This window comes from Scophthalmus maximus, chromosome 9 (genome assembly GCF_022379125.1).
Source record: "Scophthalmus maximus strain ysfricsl-2021 chromosome 9, ASM2237912v1, whole genome shotgun sequence".
Taxonomy (NCBI): domain Eukaryota; kingdom Metazoa; phylum Chordata; class Actinopteri; order Pleuronectiformes; family Scophthalmidae; genus Scophthalmus; species Scophthalmus maximus.
In genome coordinates, this window is record NC_061523.1 from 8,284,549 (window position 1) to 8,307,361 (window position 22,813).

At 47.3% G+C, this 22,813-nt stretch overlaps 1 protein-coding gene across 5 annotated transcripts in view; it reads right to left on the reverse strand.

The window, feature by feature from the left end:
* Positions 1 to 22,813, reverse strand: part of tenm2a (teneurin transmembrane protein 2a) — a 197,783-nt gene that overhangs the window by 88,046 nt on the left and 86,924 nt on the right. Inside the window, exon 1 of one of the 5 annotated variants that reach the window (XM_035649914.2) lies at positions 15,971 to 16,974. The exons of the other annotated variants lie outside the window; for them this stretch is intronic. Coding sequence (XP_035505807.2) covers positions 15,971 to 16,022 — 52 coding nt within the window. The 5' untranslated portion in view covers positions 16,023 to 16,974. Of the gene's footprint in view, positions 1 to 15,970; positions 16,975 to 22,813 lie in introns of those variants that run through there. 5 annotated transcript variants of the gene reach the window in all.

Consider the following 22,813-nt stretch of genomic DNA (forward strand, 5'->3'; position numbering starts at 1 on the left):
GACTTAGTGAAGATCCACACACACACACACACACACACACACACACACACACACACACACACACACACACACACACACACACACACACACACACACACACACACACACACACACACACACACACACACACACACACACACACACACACACACAAACACACACACACACACACACACACACCGTCTGCGCAACACATAAAGGAGTCGCGTACACATGCGCTGGATGTGTTTTCTGTACAGTGCCCTCAGGTTACATCCCCGGCAGCATGTATTTATAGCGTTCTGTCAATGTCTCCCCAAATCGTCTCACACCGAACTCCACTTTCTTTCCCACCTTAACCCTCCTCCATCCATCCATGGCCTCCTTTTTTTAAGCAGCAAAGACATATTCTTCCTCGGCCTCCTGATAATAATAAATCTCTATTAAACCCCCACCTTCTCGATAGATGGGGAGTGTCAGCCCACATCTGGCACTCGGTGTGTGTGTGTGTGTGTGTGTGTGTGTGCGTGTGCTGGAATCTATACATAAGCGTGTGGGAGGAAAAAAAAAAGGGGGAAATGAGAAAAATAAAAATTGACAATCTAGCTGAAAACAAAGTGATGACAGAAAATCAAACATCTCTTCTACCCACACCATCCGTCCACTCCTCAGCTTGGTGTGTGTGTGTGTGTGTGTGTGTGTTCATGAGCCCTTTATCTTGTTTCGCAGGGCTCGTTCCAGAGCAGCACGGGAGCAGCCAGTGATCGCGGCAGCGCTGTTGTGCCCTTAAGCACAGCCACTTAACCCAGGCTAACTCACTCACTCAATACACTCAATACCCAGTCGGGCAAAAACGGAAAAGGCTGCAATGGCATGCTGCTTAGCATAAAAGCTATTAAAAGACACAGAGCCTCGCCAATGCTGTGTCCACACTCCGTGTACTTGTCATATCTGCTATGGCCGAGGGTGAAAAACTGTGTGTTTGTGTGTTCGAATGTGTGCAAGGGTGTGTGTGTGTGTGTGTGATCCTCCAGTGGCTAGCTGGGGGCCCCACCACTCACTGGACGGCACCATCAGCTCGGAGGCAGATAGCGACTTAGCTCTAACTTCTTCCCCTGCTTGGTGTACGCACGCACGCACACACACACACACACACACACATACACCCCCCCACACGCACACACACACACGCACACACACTGAAACTAAAGGTCAATTTCTTGCCACACTGCTGGTCTGCCCAAGAAACCTGAATTGATTGATTTGACGCGATTCTACTGCAGGCTGAGATGGAGAGAGAGAGAGAGAGAGAGAGAGAGAGAGAAAAGAGACGGACAGACTGACAGCACAGATAGACAGAGATGGAGAAAAGGAACAAGGGATGAGGGATGACGTAATGAGAGGGAGTCAGGAGGAGAAGAAATATGTTTTCTTTGTGTGCTTCATGAAATCCAAAAAGAGCAACACCTTACAAAATGTAAATCATGAGCCAACAATTCTGTCATGATCTGTTAACGTCTCACACACACACACACACACACACGCGCACGCGCACACACGCGCGCGCACGCCTTGGTGTGAACCTGGCATGGTTCAAGTGTGCGGGAGGAGAGGTGCAATTGGATCACTCTATTCTTGTCATGGTGTTGGAGGGGGGGGGGGGGATTTTCGTGTGAACAGATGGTGTTTACCTAGTAGCAGGTTGGTTGGATCACCTAACCACCCCCCCTCTGCCGACCAAACCATTTTAGCACCACGAACCAAACCGAGACCACACAACCGGCGGACGCACGCACACACGCACACACACACACACACACACACACACACACACACACACACACACACACACACACACACACACACACACACACACACACACACACACACACACACACACACACACACACACACACACACACACACACACACAGGCGACTACACACACTCTTGTGCAAAAAAAAAGATAGAAAAATGAATACATAAAAAAAAAAAGAAGAGGCCTTCTTACACGCCACTCCTCTCATCTGAATGAGGGGTGATAACTCACCAGGCCGCTGTCGGGGAAAGGATAGAGATAAACGAGGGGTGACGAAATGAGAGAGAAAGAGAGCAGCCAGAGAGGGAGCAGCCGAGATAAAGAGAACGAGGGAGAGAAGAGAGGAGAAGAGAATCGGGCCATTGGCTTTTTTCTTCTTCTTCTTTCTGGTCTGTAGTTATGTAGGTCACTTTTTCCTCCGACTCTGGAGTGAGAGAATTTGTAAATCTAACAATGAAGGCATTTGGCCCGCAGTGGCGCTCCTGAAGGCGCTCTGTCTCTCCCGCTCATTTTCCCTGCACCGCTGTACGGCTCGCCAAATGCCGCTTTACCTTGTGATCTGAGGTGTCGGAGAGGGGGAGAGAGGAAGGATGAATGGAAGAGGGATGGCTGATTAGTTTCTTGCCGGGGGACGAAGGAGTGAGAAAAATGAGGAATATCTAAATGGAAATACCGAATGCACACGCACACGCACACGAAGCACCCTTAGATGGGGAGAGAGGGGTAGAGAGAGGCTTACAAGCTCAAAAAAAAAAGGAAAAAGACCTTGATTCCTTGAAGACCTTGAAGAATCTGAAAATGTTTGGCATTTCATGCTTGCCTTCCTGCAGAGACTTTTCTCGCTCCTCTCCACCTCTTTCGCGTAAAAAGGCAGCGGGAGATCCGAGATAGGACGACAATTCCCCATCTCATTAATAATTCACCTGGAGCTGTGGCCACTCCAGGAAAGAAAGAAAGAGAAAGAGAGAGAGGTCCAGGACATCTTGCGAGGGTTGTTTTCCATGATGACGTTCGCACACGCCGTCGGTCTTGGGACGTCGTAAGAATGCGCGCGTGCGGGCGAGCGCAGAGACTGGTGCCGATTGGCAGACGGTGCAGGGTACGAGGTCTGACAGGCCTCTCCAAGGACCGGCTTGTGATGCTAAAATAAGGCCGTGTCTGGAAAGAGGTGGATTCCCCTTGAGTGGGGCACAGAAGAGCACTAAAAGCTAAGTGGAGATGAAGAAAAAAGAAGGGGGGAAAAAAAAAAACAGCCTCTAGAACTGGAGGGGAGGATGAAGGAGAGGAGGTGAAGGGCAGGAGAGGGACGGGGACAGAATCGAGGACAGACGGGGGGAAGGCAAGAGGAAATGGAAGGGAAGGAGCGGGAAGTGCAAAATACTGAAAAAATCATTTATTGGAGTTTAATACACCTGACTGTCGTTTTTACTTTCAAAGATAATAACACTTATCCCGGAATCCACAATTTACCCCCCCCCCCCGATGGCAAATTTGTAATACCTGGGCATCACTTAAAATAACCACGTCTAGAGACGAGGGAACAGAAGTGAAAATAATCAATCTCCTGCACACCTTCAAACTGCACTGCAAAAATATATATATATATATAAACAGCCAGGGCATGATGGAAAGGTAATAACCAGAAAAAGAAAAAAAAAACTATCCTGACAACCCTGTGTGTTTAAAACCGTATAATTGGCAGTCGCTGCTGATTGACGGCAAATTAATTGGCAACAGTTTGGATAATCTAATAAGTCAACAATCAAGTGCAGAAAATTAGCTGGTGCTTACTCCTCAGATGCTTTTCTTGAATTGTTTTTATTTTTTCCCTGTAAGTGGTTTAACCATGGCGTTCTGCATCGTATCACATACTGTATGATATATGGCATTTTAAATCCATTAATGAGGTGCTGTATTGAAGAAGATATTCACGATTATCATCATTATCATTTTCCGCCTTGGCATTAACCTGTGCATTTTTCATTGTTTGTTTGAAGTGCACTCATGTACTCTTGTTTATTTTCTCTATTGTTATTTTATGGTCGACTCTCCACCTCTCATGCGCAACAACGTTGTGTTTCAGTTGGTTAAAAATGAAACTGCAGAGTGAATAGCTGTGAGTCTCGGAGCGATGATTGGACGACGTGAGCGAGGATGTCATCTTAGCGGCTGGGGAAACTGTGATTGTCATTTTTTTTTTTTTACTATTTTCCGGCAATTTTACAGACAGTATATTGCTATTATACGAAAATGTACGCGTGCACGAACTCACACCCAGTCGGTGTTTTGGATGAGTTGCTAAGCACTTCAGTGTCAACGCAGCGGAGAAACGCGCGGAACACCGGTGTTACACCGGCAACATGACCAAGAGCTTTTTACCCTCCGCTCCTCCGTACCGCATTGTGCCTCGCCTCTCGCGTCGATCCCTCCCTTTCCGCATGACTCTCTCCCTCTCTTTTCTTTTTCTGTTGGGGTTCTTTGCACCTTTTTGTCCCTCACCCACTCTCTCTCTGCCTCTCCATCTGTGCCTGTGTGCAGGTACATTCCTTGTCCATTAGCTGCTTTTGTTGCCGTGCCAGGGGACGCCGGCGGAAGGCCTGGAGAAATTAGTGAAGGGAGAGGGGTTGACGGGGAATAAGGGATGTGGCTGTGTGCTGCACCTCGTCCACATACCTGCCCTCCACTAGGAAATCGCAGGGTTTAGGCCGGATTGTATAGGAGCCAAACAACACAATAGCATTCAGAGATTGGCAGCATCACAGCACCGTTTTTGAGTGGGATTGCTCGGTGCCACTGTCATTTTTTTTATTCATGTTTCCCTCGCATGTGTGAGTTTGTATCTGTTGTTTCAAGAAAAACAAGAGGCGTTCGTGGGCTTGCCGCTGGCTGAGGCTGGGGGAAAAAAACGCAGAAACATTCAAATGAGATGCTTTTTTAAGTGAGCCTTGGAAACCCCGCCCACCCCCTCGATGTGTTTCACCCGGCCGTCACTCTGCCGCGTTTTGATTTCCCACTTTATGTATTCCACGTCTTATTTTGCTTGTATTGTCTGTTTGTTCTCCAAGATGAGTTTGCCGGCCCTGAAATTGCCAAGTGGTGCTTCAAATTTGTGCGGCCTTGATCGGGTCACGCGGCCAACCGCTGAGCCAGAGAGATGCTCTGGGGCTTTTTTTTTAAAAAACATTCTCGAGGATGCGTTCAGGCTCCGGCTGCCGAAGTCCTCTCCCGCTGACCGGCTGTTCTAATTGAGGCCGCGGCAAAATGAAACGACGCGCCTCCTGTCCAATGCCGATGCAGCCCGGGTAATATCCTCGCCGTGTCCCCAGTGTGCCTCTTCAATCTCACCGAGTCGGTGCGAGTATGATAGAGCGCGATATGAGCGCGCGAGCGCCAGGGGGAAAGGGAAGAGGGAGAGAAAAGAAACGTGCGGCTGTAAACAACCGCGACCTGTTCTCGGCGCGCTCCCTTGTCTGTGTCTGCAGCGAGAGCGGCGAGAGACCGAAGAGATAGGGATGAGACGAGCCGGAGTGCGTTTGAGGAGAAGCACTCCTCCCGCCGTCTCCTCGGTCTGTCTCTTCCCTTTTCTCCTCTCTCGCTGCGAACCAGCGTGCGTCTGAGCGGGTGAAACACTGCCACAGTCCCATAGCCTCCCGCGAGACACTTCTCCAAACAGACTGGAGAAGAACTGCCAAGGGTTCACTCGCTGGATGTGTGTTTGTATACCTCGGCTCCGTGCGAGAATTGTGTCTATATGCACAGATGCTCTCTAAGCCTCCTTGTCTTTTTCGCTCCCTCTCATCTTCGCTTATTTCCTTCCCAAATTCATTACACCACACACGTGCGCTTTCCAGTCATCCCGAGTAGGTGGATTACTCAAACACCCCCACGTCTCTTTCCTAAACAAAAATGGAAGCCGCACATACAGACAAACATAATTAAACAAATCCATGGTGACTGCTAAGCGTGAAGGCCCCCCCCCCCCGCTGTGACAGACATATTAACACCAGGATTAGTCCAAAACAATTACAAAATGGTACAGACAGACCCTGCCCTCCCTCTGGATGTCAAAGAAAGCGTGTGTGTGTGCGTGCGCGTGTGTGTGCGTGAATGACATCACCTCCGTCACTTCATGTGGCCTGCAAACCGGGGAACACTTTGCTCACATTGCTCTCACGACGTATGTTTTATTTAACTCCCGCCATTTGTTGGTTGAGCGGAGGCAGCGGGGACCTTGACGCAGCAAGCAGCACTAAATAAAAACCACTTTGAACGGCGCGGTGGCAACGACTCAAGTCTCATTACATTCGAACACGTGCCATTATCTCGAGCAGCGATGTGTTCAGTTACGGGATGAGAACTCCGACAGAAAACAGCAAAGGCAGATTTGCGGACGCAAACTTTGAGGATACACAGGTTGCAGGAGTGATTTGTTCTCATTACTGGATCTGAAATTTGAATAGTTTTCGGTTCACCTGAACAATACAAAACCATTATCCCCCCACTCCTCTTGTACTCTTTCACCCCCTCATGTTCTCCTTATCTCCCCCCTACTCATCACGCACCTTTCTTTCCCTCAGACGCCAACGAAGTTGCATCTTTGTATTCTTGTCCTTCTTCTACACTAGGTTGTCAGACCTTGTGTTTATCCAGCATGTCACAGGGTAGAAAGAAAAATCTTACGTCTCTTCTTTAAATCATTAAACGGCTCCGCCCCAAGATACAGGGACGACTCGCTTGTACAATGTGAAACTACTTGAGCTCTTAGATCATCTGGAGCTGGTTTGTTTGCTGTTCCTGGAGTGAGAACAGAGAGATTAGTGGATCTTAATGTAGTTACTATGCGCTTGTGGAACAAATTACCAGAGGATCTGGAGGTGCAAAATTCCATGTGTGTATAGATGTATAATATTTTCTTTCTGATTACGTGAATGACTTTAAAAACACCCTTTCCCAATTGTTCCCTGTGCAAATATTTCTTTAGTTTTAATTCTTGTCGTAGCATTTCTTGACTATGAAATGCTTCAAGACTGCCTCAGCGTGTGACTTAAGCGATATAAATAAATTTGATTTCTTTTTCTTTTCCCTTCCCTTCCCTAACCCGCCCATACCCTGGCACTTTCTCTTCTCTGCCTCTCCATCTCTTCCTCAGCAGAAGAAGTGGCAAGTCTACCTGCTGGATAATCCTGCATTACATCCCTAATCCCCTAGACGTGTTCTCACACACACACACACACACACACACACACACACACACACACACACACACACACACACACACACACACACACAGACAGACAGACACACACGCACGGGCGCATGCACCAGCATCTATACATGTGCACACACACACTATTAAACAATAGAGGCAGCTGTTGGGGAGATTGCACACATCTGCATGTACAGAATATTTTCATGCAAATAGTAAATGGGTATTATCAATATTGAAGACATTCTGTGCCTGAAACATGACACTTTGGGATTGGACAAGCAGAGGAACCGTCACTCCGGGGTCTGACATTGGTCTAAGAATATCTGGTGGAAAAAAACACAAAGCAAAACGGAGGCATGTGTGTGCATGGGTGCGCGTTCTCTAGTGGGCGGAGGGCAAAGGGGTGAGATGGATAGAAAATAAAAACAGTCTGAGGGATCGAGACGGAATCAGACGTGGGGGGGGGGGGGGGGGGGGGGGGGGTATGGAGACCTCTGAGCAGTGGCTATCATTAAGAAGTGGCTCCGGGGTCTAGTCCCTTGGCATTGATTTGTTTAAAACCCAAAGCTCAGCCATCGACCAGCTCGTCGTCCTCAAGTCCCTGTCAAAGCCAACAAGTGCCCACAGTGAGCAAAGGCCACTCGAACGACCAATCAAAGCTCAAACCCCTCGAGACGCCTTTATTTCTATATCTCCGAAGCATGAAGCATAATGGCCTTGTGCCAAAGTCAGTGAGTCATCTCAGGACATCCTCAAATGACAAATTAATTCTTTGGAAAATGGAAAAATAATGACATATTTAACCAGTTGTCCGTCACATTAGAAGTTAAATGGATACAACAAAAGCTTTCTATAATTTCTCCCATAAAACCCAGACAAACAATGAGGCCTCCTCAAAACACTTTAGTGTGTCTCGTTTCACCAACTCTGGAGCTATTCTGCTGCAAAAGTGTGTGTGAGTGTGAATGCTCCTAGTTGAATAGCCAATGAATAGAGGCCATAGTCAATCAATAGCAATCTACAGCCGGCCTCAGCGATGCAAATGGAACTGCGCAAGGGTTGGCATTCTGCCAGTCCCATCACTGCAGAATCAGTCTGAAAGCCCACATGCTTGCGCGCGCACACGCACACGCACATGAAGAGAGAGAGAGAGAGAGAGAAAGAGACAAGAGGTGAGAGTCACAATGTATGTCAACGTGGGAGGCAAAAAGAGAAGAGGAGAGAGAGCGGGAGAGACACACACACACATGGAAGACTGATGAGTGTGCCATGTAACATAGTTTGGGTGATCAAGAATGATCGATGGAATCATTTCACTGCCCCCCTCTGCCCCACGGCCCATCTCCCGTCATCTCCCCCTTAAGCACTGGTCATTAGCAACACACACACACATACATACATGTACAGGACAAGCACAAACACACAAACACACACACACACACACACACACACACACACACACACACACACACATGCAGAGACCAAGTTTCACTTTGTCATCGTCCTTAGGGCAAGGTCACGACGACCCGTCTCAAAACACACCTTCTGTTTAGTGCGGTAGCTGGAGCCACTGTCTGGTGTGTGTGCGTGTGTGTGTGTGTGTGTGTGTGTGCGTGTGTGTGTTTGTGTGTGTGTGTTTTAAACCCGTGACTCAGGATGAAACACATTTGCTGGAGGTTGATCATTTTGTTGAGTAATTTTTTTCTAACTATAGCTTATGTATCAAGTTACAAAAACAATAATGGCTTATTCATGCATCACAACTACTGTACAGTGACTTTTTTACAAGTCTATTCTATACTGTAGAATTTACAACTACTACTAGTAAAAAGCTGTAAATAGACCTATAGGCAAGAATAAAAAGAAACTGTGATGTATCTCCGTTTAATCGTCTCCGTGGAAGCACATAACACTGAGTTAATTGAGGGGAAAATAAAATAAAAAAAACATTTTAGTTGAACGCGTCATCCACCTCACAAAAATGATGGACAGCTAATGCACCTTTTTCTTCAGGAGTCATTTCAGCGTGTTCATCAGAGTAATTTGAAAGTAATAAAACTAACTCTATAATGTATTACTGTCTGCATGAAGACGGGGCTTGGAGTCCTTCCTGTGATTTAAAGGACACGTGTACTCGATATATCTTTCTTAAAAAGAAACGCGAAAGCACTTCACTAAGGGAATGGACATAGGAGACGACAATACGGCAGTGGTTCCCAACCTTTGCATGCTAGTTAACTCAAGTATTCCTTCATCTACACAATCAGATTTCTCGAAAATTATTTAACTCTTAATTATATGACACAGAAACATATTCATACAATGGGACTCTCGGTGTTTGGCTCGGCATTGTCATTTTTTTTTTTACAAATATACCGTATGTATTCGTAAATGTATCTTTATTACAACCAGTTATGCTTAAGCAAACTAGTGCAGGTGTTTAATGTTTTTGTAAAATATCCCCTAGCCTGTTTCGCTACATTTACTTAACAATTCAATATAACTGATTAACCATATTTAAGCTATCCCATCATTTATCATTTGCTATTAGCCTATGGCTATCTATTAGGTCGGCTGGCTATCTTAGGCAACATTCATCAATGAGTTTTAGCTCTTTCATGTGTGTATCCATTTTATCGATTATTTTTAGCCAACTATAACTAACTCTCTGAACCATTTCCTCATTACTTTAATGCATCAATGCATTTAATGCATGGATTTTTTTTCTGATCAGTTTGTAATTATTATTCTTTATAATTTGATGAGCTGTTTCACAATCACCCCGTGTACCCCGTGGCAACTGCAGGGTACCCCTGGTTGGGAATCACTGTTTTCAGAAATACCCCTGATACAACATAGGCAGACATAATTGCCTGAGAGCAGCTCCTGCTTATACAAGTCAGACCTAATTTCCACCATTGCTTATCAGAAACAATTCCCTCTCTGTGCTCGTGAAACAATCCTAAATTTGACCTACTTTTTTTCCAGCAGAAGCCGCGGAGCACACCACCTGAGAGTCTTCAACAGGAGTGGCTCCCTGAAACCGCCGCATGCAACTATCCAATGAAAGAAAAAAAAATCTGTCCTCACCCTCATCTCTTAAAAGTCGCTTTCACATCTGTCGCAGCGAGACAGCCAGGGAGGCCGGCAGTAGCTGGCGGGGCAGTGTGAGTCACAGTCTGGGCTGGAGAAAAGGTAGCCTCCCCTCCCTTTCTTATGTTAATATCGCAGGACCCGAGGAGAGTGTTCGGGAGAAGGGAGGAAAGAGATGCAGGAGACGGAACAAAAGGACGGGGTGAAGAGTTCAGGAAGCTGGAGCCCGTGCTTTGGGGAGAAGGATATTAAAGACGAAGGGAGGTGCTGGGAAGGAAACATGGACGGGAGGAAGTAGCGGCGCGCAGGCAGAGATAGCAGAGAAATGGGGAACATTAGATATGATGAGGAATGGAATGGGGAATGGTTAGTCGGGTTTCAAGTTTACAAACAACGGTGTGATGAGTCAATGAGTCACTGCTGTCGCCGCTTCCCCAGAAGGTATAATGAGGCCGCGTAGATGAAGGATGGCACCTCTAAGACAAAAACTCCTCTCCAGCAGAAATGCTGGGATCAATTTGTCACTTCAGCATGACTGTAATTGCGACACTTTCATCTGTCACGTAGTTAACTCTGGCACGGATCGATCACTTAAGAGTGTTGGCGTTGCATAGATAACAAATGGGATAATACTGCATCCCGCACACTCGCACTGATTGCGGGTATGACAGTTTCTCACTTAGAGGAAAATTTAAAAAAAAAGGTGAATGAAGGTAATGAATAACAATGTAAAATAACCTTCCTCCTCTCTGTTAATATGCAGTGTAAAGTATGTGTAAGGATTTAAATGAACTTCATTGTGTGGTTTCCTTTTTCCCTTTTTCAGAAGGGAGCTTTTTAAAGTGAAGGCACAAAAACGACAGAGAGGACGATCAGACAGCGTCAGGTGTGGACGGAGCGAAGCCTGGGAGATATGAGAGGAGTGGGATGTGTCGGGGTATAGGTGACACACATGGCAGCGCCACATGCAGATGGTACACATGGGTGAGCAGCCAGGGTAGTGAAGCAGAAAACCAGCCAGCTCGCTGAACACACACACACACACACACACACACACACACACACACACACACACACACACACACACACACACACACACACACACACACACACACACACACACACACACACACACACACACACACACACACACACACACACACACACACACAGTGCTGTGAACACCAGTTAACTTGCCAGCCCTTTACTCACCCAAATCACCACTGTGAAAATTAATACCTCCAACCGTCCATGCAAAAAAAACAGCCACACGCTCTAGAGCAGACACACACAGTCTAGAAATCAATAAACGCATGAAATATTTACATAAAAAAAGGCATCTTTGAAAATTTCGGAGGAAACCATGTTGAAACATTTCACATTTTAAGTTCGTTCAATAAAAGAAAAACAGCTCCCAACACGCCAAAATCTGCCGTGTTAATCTTAACGATTTCTTTTTTCATTTCCTCTTCTTCAAAACTGACTCCAAATCTGAGATTGACTGCCTGCTGACTGCTTTTCCATCAACGTCACACACACACACACACACACACACACACACACACACACACACACACACACACACACACACACACACACACACACACACACACACACACACACACACTCTTATACACGCTTACGAGATGAGGGATGGGACAGATTGAACAATACAAAAAACACAACCCCCCTTTTCCAATGTTTCAAACACGCAGACACAGCCGTGCGTATTATACACAAACACCCAGGCGCTGATGGCCGTACACACAATAAAGCATGGTGCGTCGGGGAGGACACAGGGGGCTGAAAGCAATCTTCCAACTGACCTTGAGTAGGGAGGAGGACAAATCGTGTGATGGAGGAAGGAGAGAAAAAAAAAGAGACCCAATGCAAGGGGAAAAGGAGTGAAATACATAATCTATCTCCACTGGTTGAGGGAAACAAATGCTTTCACTGTGATTGAGGACACATTGCCCTCACACATCGACACACAGACACACAGACACACACACACACACACACACACACACACACACACACACACACACACACACACACACACACACACACACACACACACACACACACACACACACACACACACACACACACACACACACACACACACACACACACACACACACACACACACACACACACACACACACACACACACGCTCTTGAAGAGCACTGGATGGAAAACTGAAAGCAGAGGAAAAAATCATTTTTCCCAAAGCAGGTGGGGACCAGAGAGTGGAATGGACAAAGTGAGGCAAAGAAAGACGACGGAGGAGAAGCGGAGGAGAGAGGCAGTGGGTGGAGAGAACAGAGGAGTCGGTGAAGAGGCCAAAATAGTAGGAAACATTGAGAGGGAGAGATGGGGGGGACAGAGACAGATGGACAGAGTAAAGACGGGGAGGGAGGAAGAGATGACTACTATTGACCGGCCTTTGTATAGATGTCTGTCGTTGCTCACTTTCGAGTCAGCTTCGCTGAGGCAAAGTCTTAATGACTCATGGCCCGATACTCTGCGTAATCAAGCTGTGCATGTGTGGGTCTGCGTGTGTTGGCGTGTGTGTGTGTGTGTGTGTGTGAGCCACTAGTCTTGTAACAGAGAACTTTATTACCATCTGTTCCCACACATGCTTATTTGTTAATGTGTGACACGCATGTCTTCTTCAATCGCTTGGCTATTTTCTCTGTCTCTGTCTCTCTCTCTCCCACTCTGTGCCTCTTCCAATCACCTCTCGCTTTGTGTCCTCTCCTCCGCTCTGAGTCGATGGGTTAGGGCCCGATAAATAGTACCCGACCCCCCCAAAAAATCACGGCCATTATCTCAGTGGCTTTTCTAACTACCTCGCTCGTCGCGCTGAAATGGAATCGTGCTTGAGCCATTTTAATCAAAGCGGGTGTGTGTGCCTGTCAGCCTGTGTCTGGATGTGTGTGTGTGTGTGTGTGTGTGTGTTTTGCCTCAGTACCTGTAGAGGCCATTAGATGGAGCTGGTGCCTGACTGAGGGAGAGAGAGAGATGGAGAGAGAGAGAACACCAGGACGGATAGCTAAATGAAATGGAGGGGAAGGCTCACTCTCTTCCACCTGCAACTCCAATTTCTCTGGCAGTGTGTGTTTTTAAGGTGTCCAACATTGTGTTGTAGGCCGGGCTGCTTGTCCAAAAGCCTCAATTATTTATAGTACTGTGAGTATCACCTGGTAGTAGCAGTGTGTTATTTGTTGTAAAAAAAAAAAAAAGAAAGAAAGAAAAAAAGGGGAATAAAGACAGCAAAAGAGAAAGAAAGAAATAACAGTGCGCCATTGAGCATGAGCACAGAACATAACTAAAAGAAAAAACAATCATTAATACATGCTATATGATTTGTCATACCTTGCGCGGGAAAAGCAAAAGGTGCAGCAACACTAAGGACGTCCGCAATGGACAAACCCATAAACAAGAGTGCACAAAATCTAAAAGAAATTGTTATTCATGTAAACCTCCGTGGCTTTTACCGTCTAAGCCTCAGACTCGGAGGCTTATCAAGAACACCTCCCGTGAAAAAGTAGTAATAACCGCAGACACAACAAAGTCGAATTACCGACGCAGAGCTCCTGGCCTAATGTTAAACAACAGAATGGACGACGAAGGGGAACGTTCCACGCAGGATTTCGGCGAGAACTCGTCAGATTTCTCTTTTTGCCATTGCGTGTGGACTCCGGGTGGAATTCTTCAAATATACGATTTAGATGTTCCGAAAAAAGAAAAAAAAAAAAACAACGGCACAAAAAACAACCAAAGACCATCCTTGGATTAGAGGGGGGAGGAAAAACACACAGACACACGCGCACCTGTGCGACCACAGATCTTGTTGGCAGTTCGCAGAGAGAGGGACGGTAGCCCGGAGGAAGGGCAGGTGTCCACAGATGGAGCTCTCTTCGTCTCTCCCTCCCTCTCTCCCTCTCTCTCCCTCTGCCACAGATGGACCCAATCACACCTATTTTTCTCTCACATGCCCTATAGCTACATAATCAGCGTGAGTGTCTGTGTGTGTGTGTGTGAGCGTCTGACTTGTTTATTCTCGCATAAAGGTGAATGAGTCTCTACGTACGCACACGCCGAGAGCGGGTTCGACCTTATAGCACAGCAAATGTGGTGTTTACGGCCGGCTAGTACTGTGTGGACAAACACCAGACGTCCATCGGTGCTATTGAGCAAATCAGCTCGCGTAGACGTGTGTGTGTGTGTACGTGTGTGTGTGTGTTCCCCACGTTCCCCAAAAAACTCACAGCAATGTTCCGGAGTTCAGCGTGGAAATGAATCCCACGATTTCCCATTTCCTTTCATATTTTTGCGTGTTTGGTGACAGCTGAAAGGCGCGCGAGGGGGCTCGCGGAGGGTCTCGACTGTCTCAGGCGGCGGGCGGTCTCTCCGGCCAATGGGACCACCCGCTCGGTAAATCAGGAAGTGAACCCGCCGATCTGTCATCTGTCTTCATAAACCCACCAGTCAAGACCCTCCTAATTAGTCACCATGGAAACCGTGGCTAATTCCCTGGTCTGCCATGCCAATCACGTCCCGTCTGTGGCAGCAATCAGAAAGGCACATTTATCCACCGCTGGGCCGGATCCGTGTAACAGATGTGTGTGTGTGTGTGTGTGTGTGTCTTTGTGCAAGTGTGTATTGCACGTGGGCGTTTCAGGGATCTGGTATGTGTGAGCTTGTGAAAGGACTGAATTTCTTTAGACAACGTTGCCTTTATTATTTAGAGGGAAAAAAAAACAATAACCACAACCCCTTTCTCCGCCTGTCCAGCTTGTAAATTCATAGTGTTTGTCCAGACAGGAGGCAGATGTGTCGGCGCTGCCCGAGAGGGGGTGTGTGCCACGTTGCGATTGTCGGTCGGAACTGTTGGATTAGCCTGACGAGTGCTAGCAATCCCCTCACACCCACAAAGCAACAAAACAACTATTATACGACTCGCACACGAACAAGAACACACACACACACACAAGGACACAGACGCAGAGACATACTGTGGACACACTTAACCTTTAACCCCCCCCCGAGGTCAAACAGCCACGCAAAACATAACCCTGCCCCATCCACGTATGGACAAATCAGACGGATCAGTTGGGCTTTTAAAATTAAAAGCCACATCAGAAAAAGTAAATACCTCGAAAATAACCCCTCGTACATATTGAGGAACACACACATGAATAAATGATGTATTGATGTGGAACGGGACAGCCCGTGTCCCATCCATTTCCAGCCACCAGCTGCCTGTCAATCACTGTAATTACCATCAATTGGAACGCGCTCACCAGAAAGCTTGGGGGCTGACACACGGGGCTGCGCTCGCATGCTCACCGACTTCAAATCAATGACCAAAAAAAAAGCACACACACACACACACACACCAACACACACACACACACACACACGGGGGGCACACGCGCAGATTCAAAAACCCCACATACTGGCGTTTCGCGGATGCCAATCATAACTTCAAGCACGCATCAAAGCCAAGTTCTATTCAGATGTATGCCGTTTGATCACCGCCTCCGCCGTGTACACACACACACACACACACACACACACACACACACACACAGACACACAGACACACAAGCCACCGTACGCGTCTCTAACCTACATTGCAGCACAGGCATTCAAATCCAAGATGTAAAGGTCGAACATTTTTGTTTTTTTTAAAAAGCTGTGTGCTACTTTGGTTTTCCGTTTCTGAGCGCGTGTGTGTGTGTGTGTGTGCATCTATCCACAGCAGAAGAACCGCAGGGATTGGCCACAGTCAAGTTACAGCGAGACTCTTTTGTTCCTCTGACCACTGTGATGACAAAGGACCATCCGAGGGTCTTACCTGTCTCATGAGAGAGGGTCTTGGTTCTTCCAGTGTTGCCTGAGTGATGCATCGCTCCGTACTTGTCTCTCTTTCTGATTAACCCTCGACCCGTATCTCCTCTCCTCCACGCTGCACTCCTCTCTGCTCCCTTCAGAGTCCTCTTTTCTTGATTCTCAATCTTTTGCGCCCGGTCGTTTTCTCCCTTTCGTCAAAGTCCTCGCTGTGTGCCGTCTCTCCGTCGCGCTCCTCGCTCCTCTTCACCCTTGTTTCCCTTTCTTCTCCCCTCTCCGCCTGTTCGCACTGAGCTCTGTGAAGCACAATCCGTTAGCTGAGCGCCGGAGCACGGCGCGGGGCGAGCGTGTGCGAGAGCGAGAGAGAGAGTGACGGAGCCGGAGCCCGAAAAGACACGCGCGCACATTCACACACTTGCGCAGTGTGGATCGACACACTCGCACACGTGTAGCTGTTGCGAGGAGAGAAAGGAATGCCACACGCCGAAACACCGGAGGGGAAAAGGAGGAGCGCAATGCCCTGCACAGCTTTTCTCCCAGGATGCTGCAGGTCTTTTTTGTCTCCCTCCTGTTTCTGGTCCTTAGTCCTCTTTTTTGCCCGATCCGTCACAGATCAAGGCCGGCTCTGGCATCGGGGAGCGGATGGATGAGGAGACACTGAGAGTGAAAAGGAGCGTGCCTTTCAGCCTGTGGCAGGCAGAGCAGAAAAGAAGGAGAGATGTGACTGCGGCTCCATCCTCCATCTGCCCACAGCTGAGACTGAGAGCAGCCGCGACACACACACATGCACACTCTCTCTCTCTCTCTCTCTCTCTCTCAACCAGCAGCGACGCACCACCGAGATGGAGGGGGAGGAAGGATGACGGCGGGAGCTAACGAATGAGCCAAGGGGAGAGAGAAAAAAGGGTTAGGGGTGAAACAGTGAACGAGGGACAGCGTAGTGGTAGAAAAAAAAAGAGGGGAGGAGGAGAAGGAGGAGGTGGCAACGAGGCTGGGAGCACGCAATTGAGCCCATGAGCGCTAGAGAGTGAAAGAGTGACAGAATCATGGAAATGTGACAAAGCATGCACATCAAAGGCGAAGGGGAGAGAGAGAGAGAGAGAGAGAGAGAGAGAAAGGAGAAAATGAGACATGGGAGACACGAGGGAACGGTTTTCGCGAGAGGAGCGGAAAAAGGATGAGGCAAGGTGGAAGGGAAGGGGAAGACAGGGTGGGGGGTAAAAGGGAGAGGAGAGACGCCGGCGAAGCAGACAGCGAGGATGGAGGGAGGAAGGGCAGAGGACACTGCGGCGATGAAGCCAGTAATATGTCAGATGTCACATGGGCGTGCTCGCGTTCACATAATGTCCCTAAATAGGAGAAGAACAATGTCAAACGGTGCAGGAGGACGTTTAACCCTAACCAAACACCAACCTCATGCACCAAACACCTTTTTCGGAATCCTAAAATGACACATATATATTGGAGAAATATTCTCGGTTTGTTAGATCAGTGATTCATACTCTTGTACAGAGGACAGGGACTCACACTAGATAAATGAAGCTAGTTACAACAGAGAGGCACGTCTCCTTCTCTGTCCCCCCACAGACGCCAACCCCCCCGGCTCAGGTGGCAGATCACCAGGTGAGTGAAGCTTCTCATGGTGCCCAGCAGAGGGCAGACATCTTGTCACTTATCGGCTGACACGCCGAGGTCGTCCGCAGCTCAGCGTCACATCATGACATTAACGCAGTCGGAGTGACGTGGGTCGCCCGACGTTGTGCAGATCAAAGGTGCTCATCAACTAATCGGAGATGATTCAACGTCGTTGAGATTTTTCAGATAGTTGGTAGAAACGGTTTAATGTCGGAGTTTGCCGGCTGAAGCCAAAGGCAAAAGAATGAGGACACACAAATACAAGAACTGAACCTGAAAATAGAATAGTACACACACACACACACACAGACACACACACACACACAGACACACACACACACACACACACACACACACACACACACACACACACACACACACACACACACACACACACAGACACACACACACACACACACACACACACACACACACACACACACACACACACAGACACAAGCTATCGCTGCCATGAAGCAGGTTTGTGCAGTGTTCGCTGTACAGTGGAGAGGGAGGATGAGATGGGCGGTAAAGGCCAACCCCTGAGTCACCACTCCAGGGGACCGCTGTCAGCCTCATTTTCTACCTCTTCATGTGACATTCTCAGACGCCATCTATTATTCTCAACGAGCCACAGATGCACAACTATATGCGCCACGGCACACGCATACAGTATACACATACAGCATTGCACGTGCTCACACACGTGGGCGCAGATTTAAGAGGGTGTGCACACACGGGCAGGTACTCTCCCTTGGTGCTCACACAGGTGTTGAGACTCGATTCACAGCAGAGGGTTTTGTTGTTTTTTTTTTACGGTGGAGGGTGGCGGTGGTTTGCGGCTATGACTTCATCATATTTAGGCTGCGAGTGCGGCCCGGGTGGAATCGGCGCGTGCGCAGGCGGAGTCGCAGGATTTCTTGACGAGCTTCCCGTCGATTTGTCATGATAAAAAACCCATCTCAGACAGAAACAAATTGCTTTTCTTGACAACACCTTGTAATACTCCATCATGCACACGTACGCGCAGAGGCACCCTCGCACGGGCCCTTTGCACATATACATACGCGCACACGTGAAGGCAAAGCATTATATTTTCTCACGCGGGTTATTTATCAATGCCATTCAACGTCATTATACCTGGCATATCTGTATAACCATATATATTAGGGTCTGTGCGTGGGCCTCGCGGAGGCTCCCGCCGGGTGTGATTCACAGGAGAGTCCCTTCGACCTGCTGTACTTCTGTATGGATGACATGAGGTCGAACACAAAGGCTGTACAGAGAATGAGAATGTCTGAAAGACACAAGAAAGAGCGCAGAGAGGGAAAGGTCATACGAGCTAATGTGAGCAAGGATCATGTAATGGTATGAGATGAAGCAATACCTCTGCGCATTAGGCTGATTATGCAGATCCCTCTTCCTTCCTTCCTTCCTTCCTTCCTTCCTTTCTTTCTTTCTCTCTCTCACAAGTACATTATAAGCTTAGTTTTGGGATTCTAAAACTCACACTAGGGAGTTTGAATTGCAAGCTGTGGATTTATACAAGCCTGGTACGTAATTTAGTTTTTTTATTATTTTATTTCCCGTGTTATTTCGCCTCACACTTCCTTTCTTCTCCTCGGTGACACGTTTGCTCTTTCCGCCTTAACTTCGCCTGTTCCCATCCACACACCACTCCTTGTTTCTCCTCCTTCCACCTGCCTCCTGACCTGAAACACTAAGGGAGCACGGTTGTGTGTGTGTGGGGGGGGGGGGTGCGCTATAAGGTGCCCTCATGGGTTGAACACGGTCATTTGTCATGAGGCAGAAAGCTTAAGAAAAGACTAGTTAACCTTTACAGCTGATCCCCTGGAGACGCAGAGAAAAAAAAGGGAGAGAAAAAAAACAAAAAACACAGCCAGGCAGAACAGCTCCAGGAGGAGGCGGACGGCACACGCACACACGCGAACGGCCTTTGCAGTCGACTTCGGGATCCGAGAAATTGACAGAACTGAAACTGTTCGACCACGAAAGCGAGGGGAGGTTACCAGTTTCTCGCCACTACCCCACTACCACCCCCGCCCCCACAACTCTCGCTCTTTCCCCCCCAGCGGAAAGCCTTGTCGTCTCCACGGTCCTTTCCCTTCCTCCTTTACCGCACCCCCCCCCCCCCCCCGTTCTTGTCATCCCCACGCCCTGCCAGAGTAATTAATCACCTTGTGCTAATGAGCTATTAACTAATGACAGATTGACATGCTTCTGCCTGTGTGCGCATGCCTGAGTGTGTGTGTGTGTGTGTGTGTGTGTGTGTGTGTGTGTGTGTGTGTGTGTCCATGTGTCTCCGCGAGCATGTGCGAGTGTCGCCAGGGCCCAACCTCCGCGCGCTAATGTGATTAATAAGGTTAAGCTCTGATTAGGGATGGATCACAAGGAGCACGTGCACTCGCGCCTGTACACACAGAAGTCGACGCGCGCGCGCGCACGTACACAAAGACATCACACTTTCTTTCACTCACAGGGCAAACGGAGTACTGTCAGCCGGCTGTAAATCTGAGTATAGATAAACCTTGTGCACGGATAAAAGAATAACATTGATGCTTTATATATACACTCTTCACCATATATTCTCATTACATAAGGGCTGACTCTGCCTTACACGGGACATGTCTCTCTGGGAAGAAAAGAGGTAAGCATCTGAAACCACGCTTAAAGCCATTGTTTAGTCGTTTCTTTGATTTTTGAGACTTATTCGAACCCGTGGAGATCAACAGAGCGCGCGCTTTACTTTTTTGTTCTTAAGTAAAAGCACAGTACACACGCAAAAAAGCACACACACACAAACACACACTGTCCTCCCCTCACCTTGAAGACCACTTTCAGCACCATGGACAGCTACACAAAGGACCCGCTGCGGGAACACAAAAAATTGAAGTGTCCTCAGAACAATGCCCTTGTTTTGGTGAAACCCTCATCCTCTGTAATAACGCTCACACCCTAATGGACTGTGTACCAAACAATTACGGTGCAAAAGACGGGGGGCACTACATCAAACTGCAACACACAACAGGAGAGTGCTGCTTGAGACAGGTGGTTACAGTCGAGGTCTCTACCTGGAGTCGGCTTAATCAGATGTATTGGACTCCAAAGCCTCCGCTTTCCAATTCCAAGAGAAGTGTAGTTACAGCAAGATCACTTGATACTCCGGAGAATCCTTGCACTACATAATAGGGAGTCTAACCCAGCTGCACGTGTGTGCATGCGTGCACACGTGTGTGCATGCGTGCGGCGGCCAGTGCGTGCACTGTACCGCGTGCGCCTGTGTGTGTCCCTAACCTAACAGTCTGTCCCTCCGGACAAGTTTTGGCGCATACCGAGACTCATTTGCATTCTCGCAGCCCTCTCATTTTTTTTTTCCTTCTTTTTTCTGTGGCTTTAGAAGTGAACAGCTGCTTAATGGTCATAGCTCTTCAGAGACAGGACATTGGGAAGCACAGAGGGGTATAGCCAGGGTAACTGCACTGCCGCACACACACACACACACACACACACACACACACACACAAGCGCAAAAGGCACACACCAGGTAAAGCCTGGTTCAGCTATGGTTCCGAGAGCAGGATGTGACCATTTAGCAGATGTTTTTCTTTTCCCAAAAGTCACTTTGGAGGCTTTTCACACAGTTGAATTTAACAACAGTGGAAAACAAAGCTATAGCCACACACATGCCTTATAATGTGGCTGATGTGACAACAAGAAGGAAAAGTCCCGCTCAGTACGGCAACATCTATATAATGGTGCTGTTTAAAAAAAGTAGAATACGTGTCAACACAGAGTCTGTAAAGAGTACACACTGTACTGGTACAGCTACGTGTTCCAGACAACTTATTATGGGCATAATATCTATTCTGTATGCCGCTGAAATCATTTGAATCTTGTATTTTGAGAGGATGGCAAGATGGATGGCTGGACGGAGCAGTGGAGGGTGTTTGTAAAAGCTGATTTGAAAAGCAAAAGAGGGGATTGGGGCTGGATTTATGGTTGATGCAAGGAGGATTGAGTGCTTTCACTAATTTTTGAGGAGCTCAGAAATTCATAAGGGCTTTTTTGAACATTTGCACCACCCGAGCAAAACTACATCAAATGGCCTTCATCTCCGCGCTTAATTTGACTTCTTGACTTGAGCGGGCAGGCGCAGACACACAGATGGGTTGCATTTCGTGCGATGCCAAAAGACGGGATTTGGTGAAATGAAAGAGAAGTGAGAGGTTATCGCCTCGCAGTGGGAAGTGTCAGGAGCCACCCTGGTTGCACAGAGTTCTCCTCAGTGGGGACTCTCACATCTTGACCTTTACGTCTCTGAGACGACTCACAAATGTCCTTTTTTTGACAAGGTGCATTGTCAAGAGCAGGTCAGTGCGGCACGCACGGACACGAAGAAACGGACTGATTGACAAGTCCACAGCTGTTTCATGACCAGAGCTGAACATATAAAATAAAATCTTAAAATATGTTTGATCTAATATTAACAGATAATGAAATCGATCTTCTGACCTACCCGGTCGTGTTTATGTTATAAGTATGACTTAAGGACAAATTGTCCCAACTGCCAAAATATTATTTGATGATTTATGTAAAATGCATACATCATTTAAAATAATATAAAGACTTCTTTTGACCCCACTTTTCTTAATTTTATGAGAATTTATTATAACTAATGAATAATGTCACGGAAAAGATAACACACAGCAACAATCCTTTGTCTGCATGTGACGACCAAAGCCAATATAACATCCAGATTACAAAACATTATTTCCAAAAAGTGGTGCAACAACAATTGTCATTCATGCATTTTGTCATCTGCAGGTTTGTGACAAAAAAAAAAGGTTTACCACTGCAATACGTCTCCGCACCTTTTGTTTTAAGAAAGTAAAAGGGGAAAAAATGAACAAGTGAAGGGAGAAATTTGAAACACTCAGCTTTCCAAATCTCAGTGCAAAGCATTGGGCACTTTTTGTTTAGAGATTCAAGACGCCCTTCTGAGTATTGCAGAAAAACCTAAGCAAACTCCAAATCAAATCATGGCATCTAAGGACATCTTTTGTGCTGCCAAATTTTCATTCACCTATCTGGTTATACTTAAAAAAAAAAAGGAAAAAAAAGCACAAAACAAAACATAAAAATTCAGCCAACTGTTCAGAATCAAGCAATTTCATTTGCAATCTGCCACAAACGA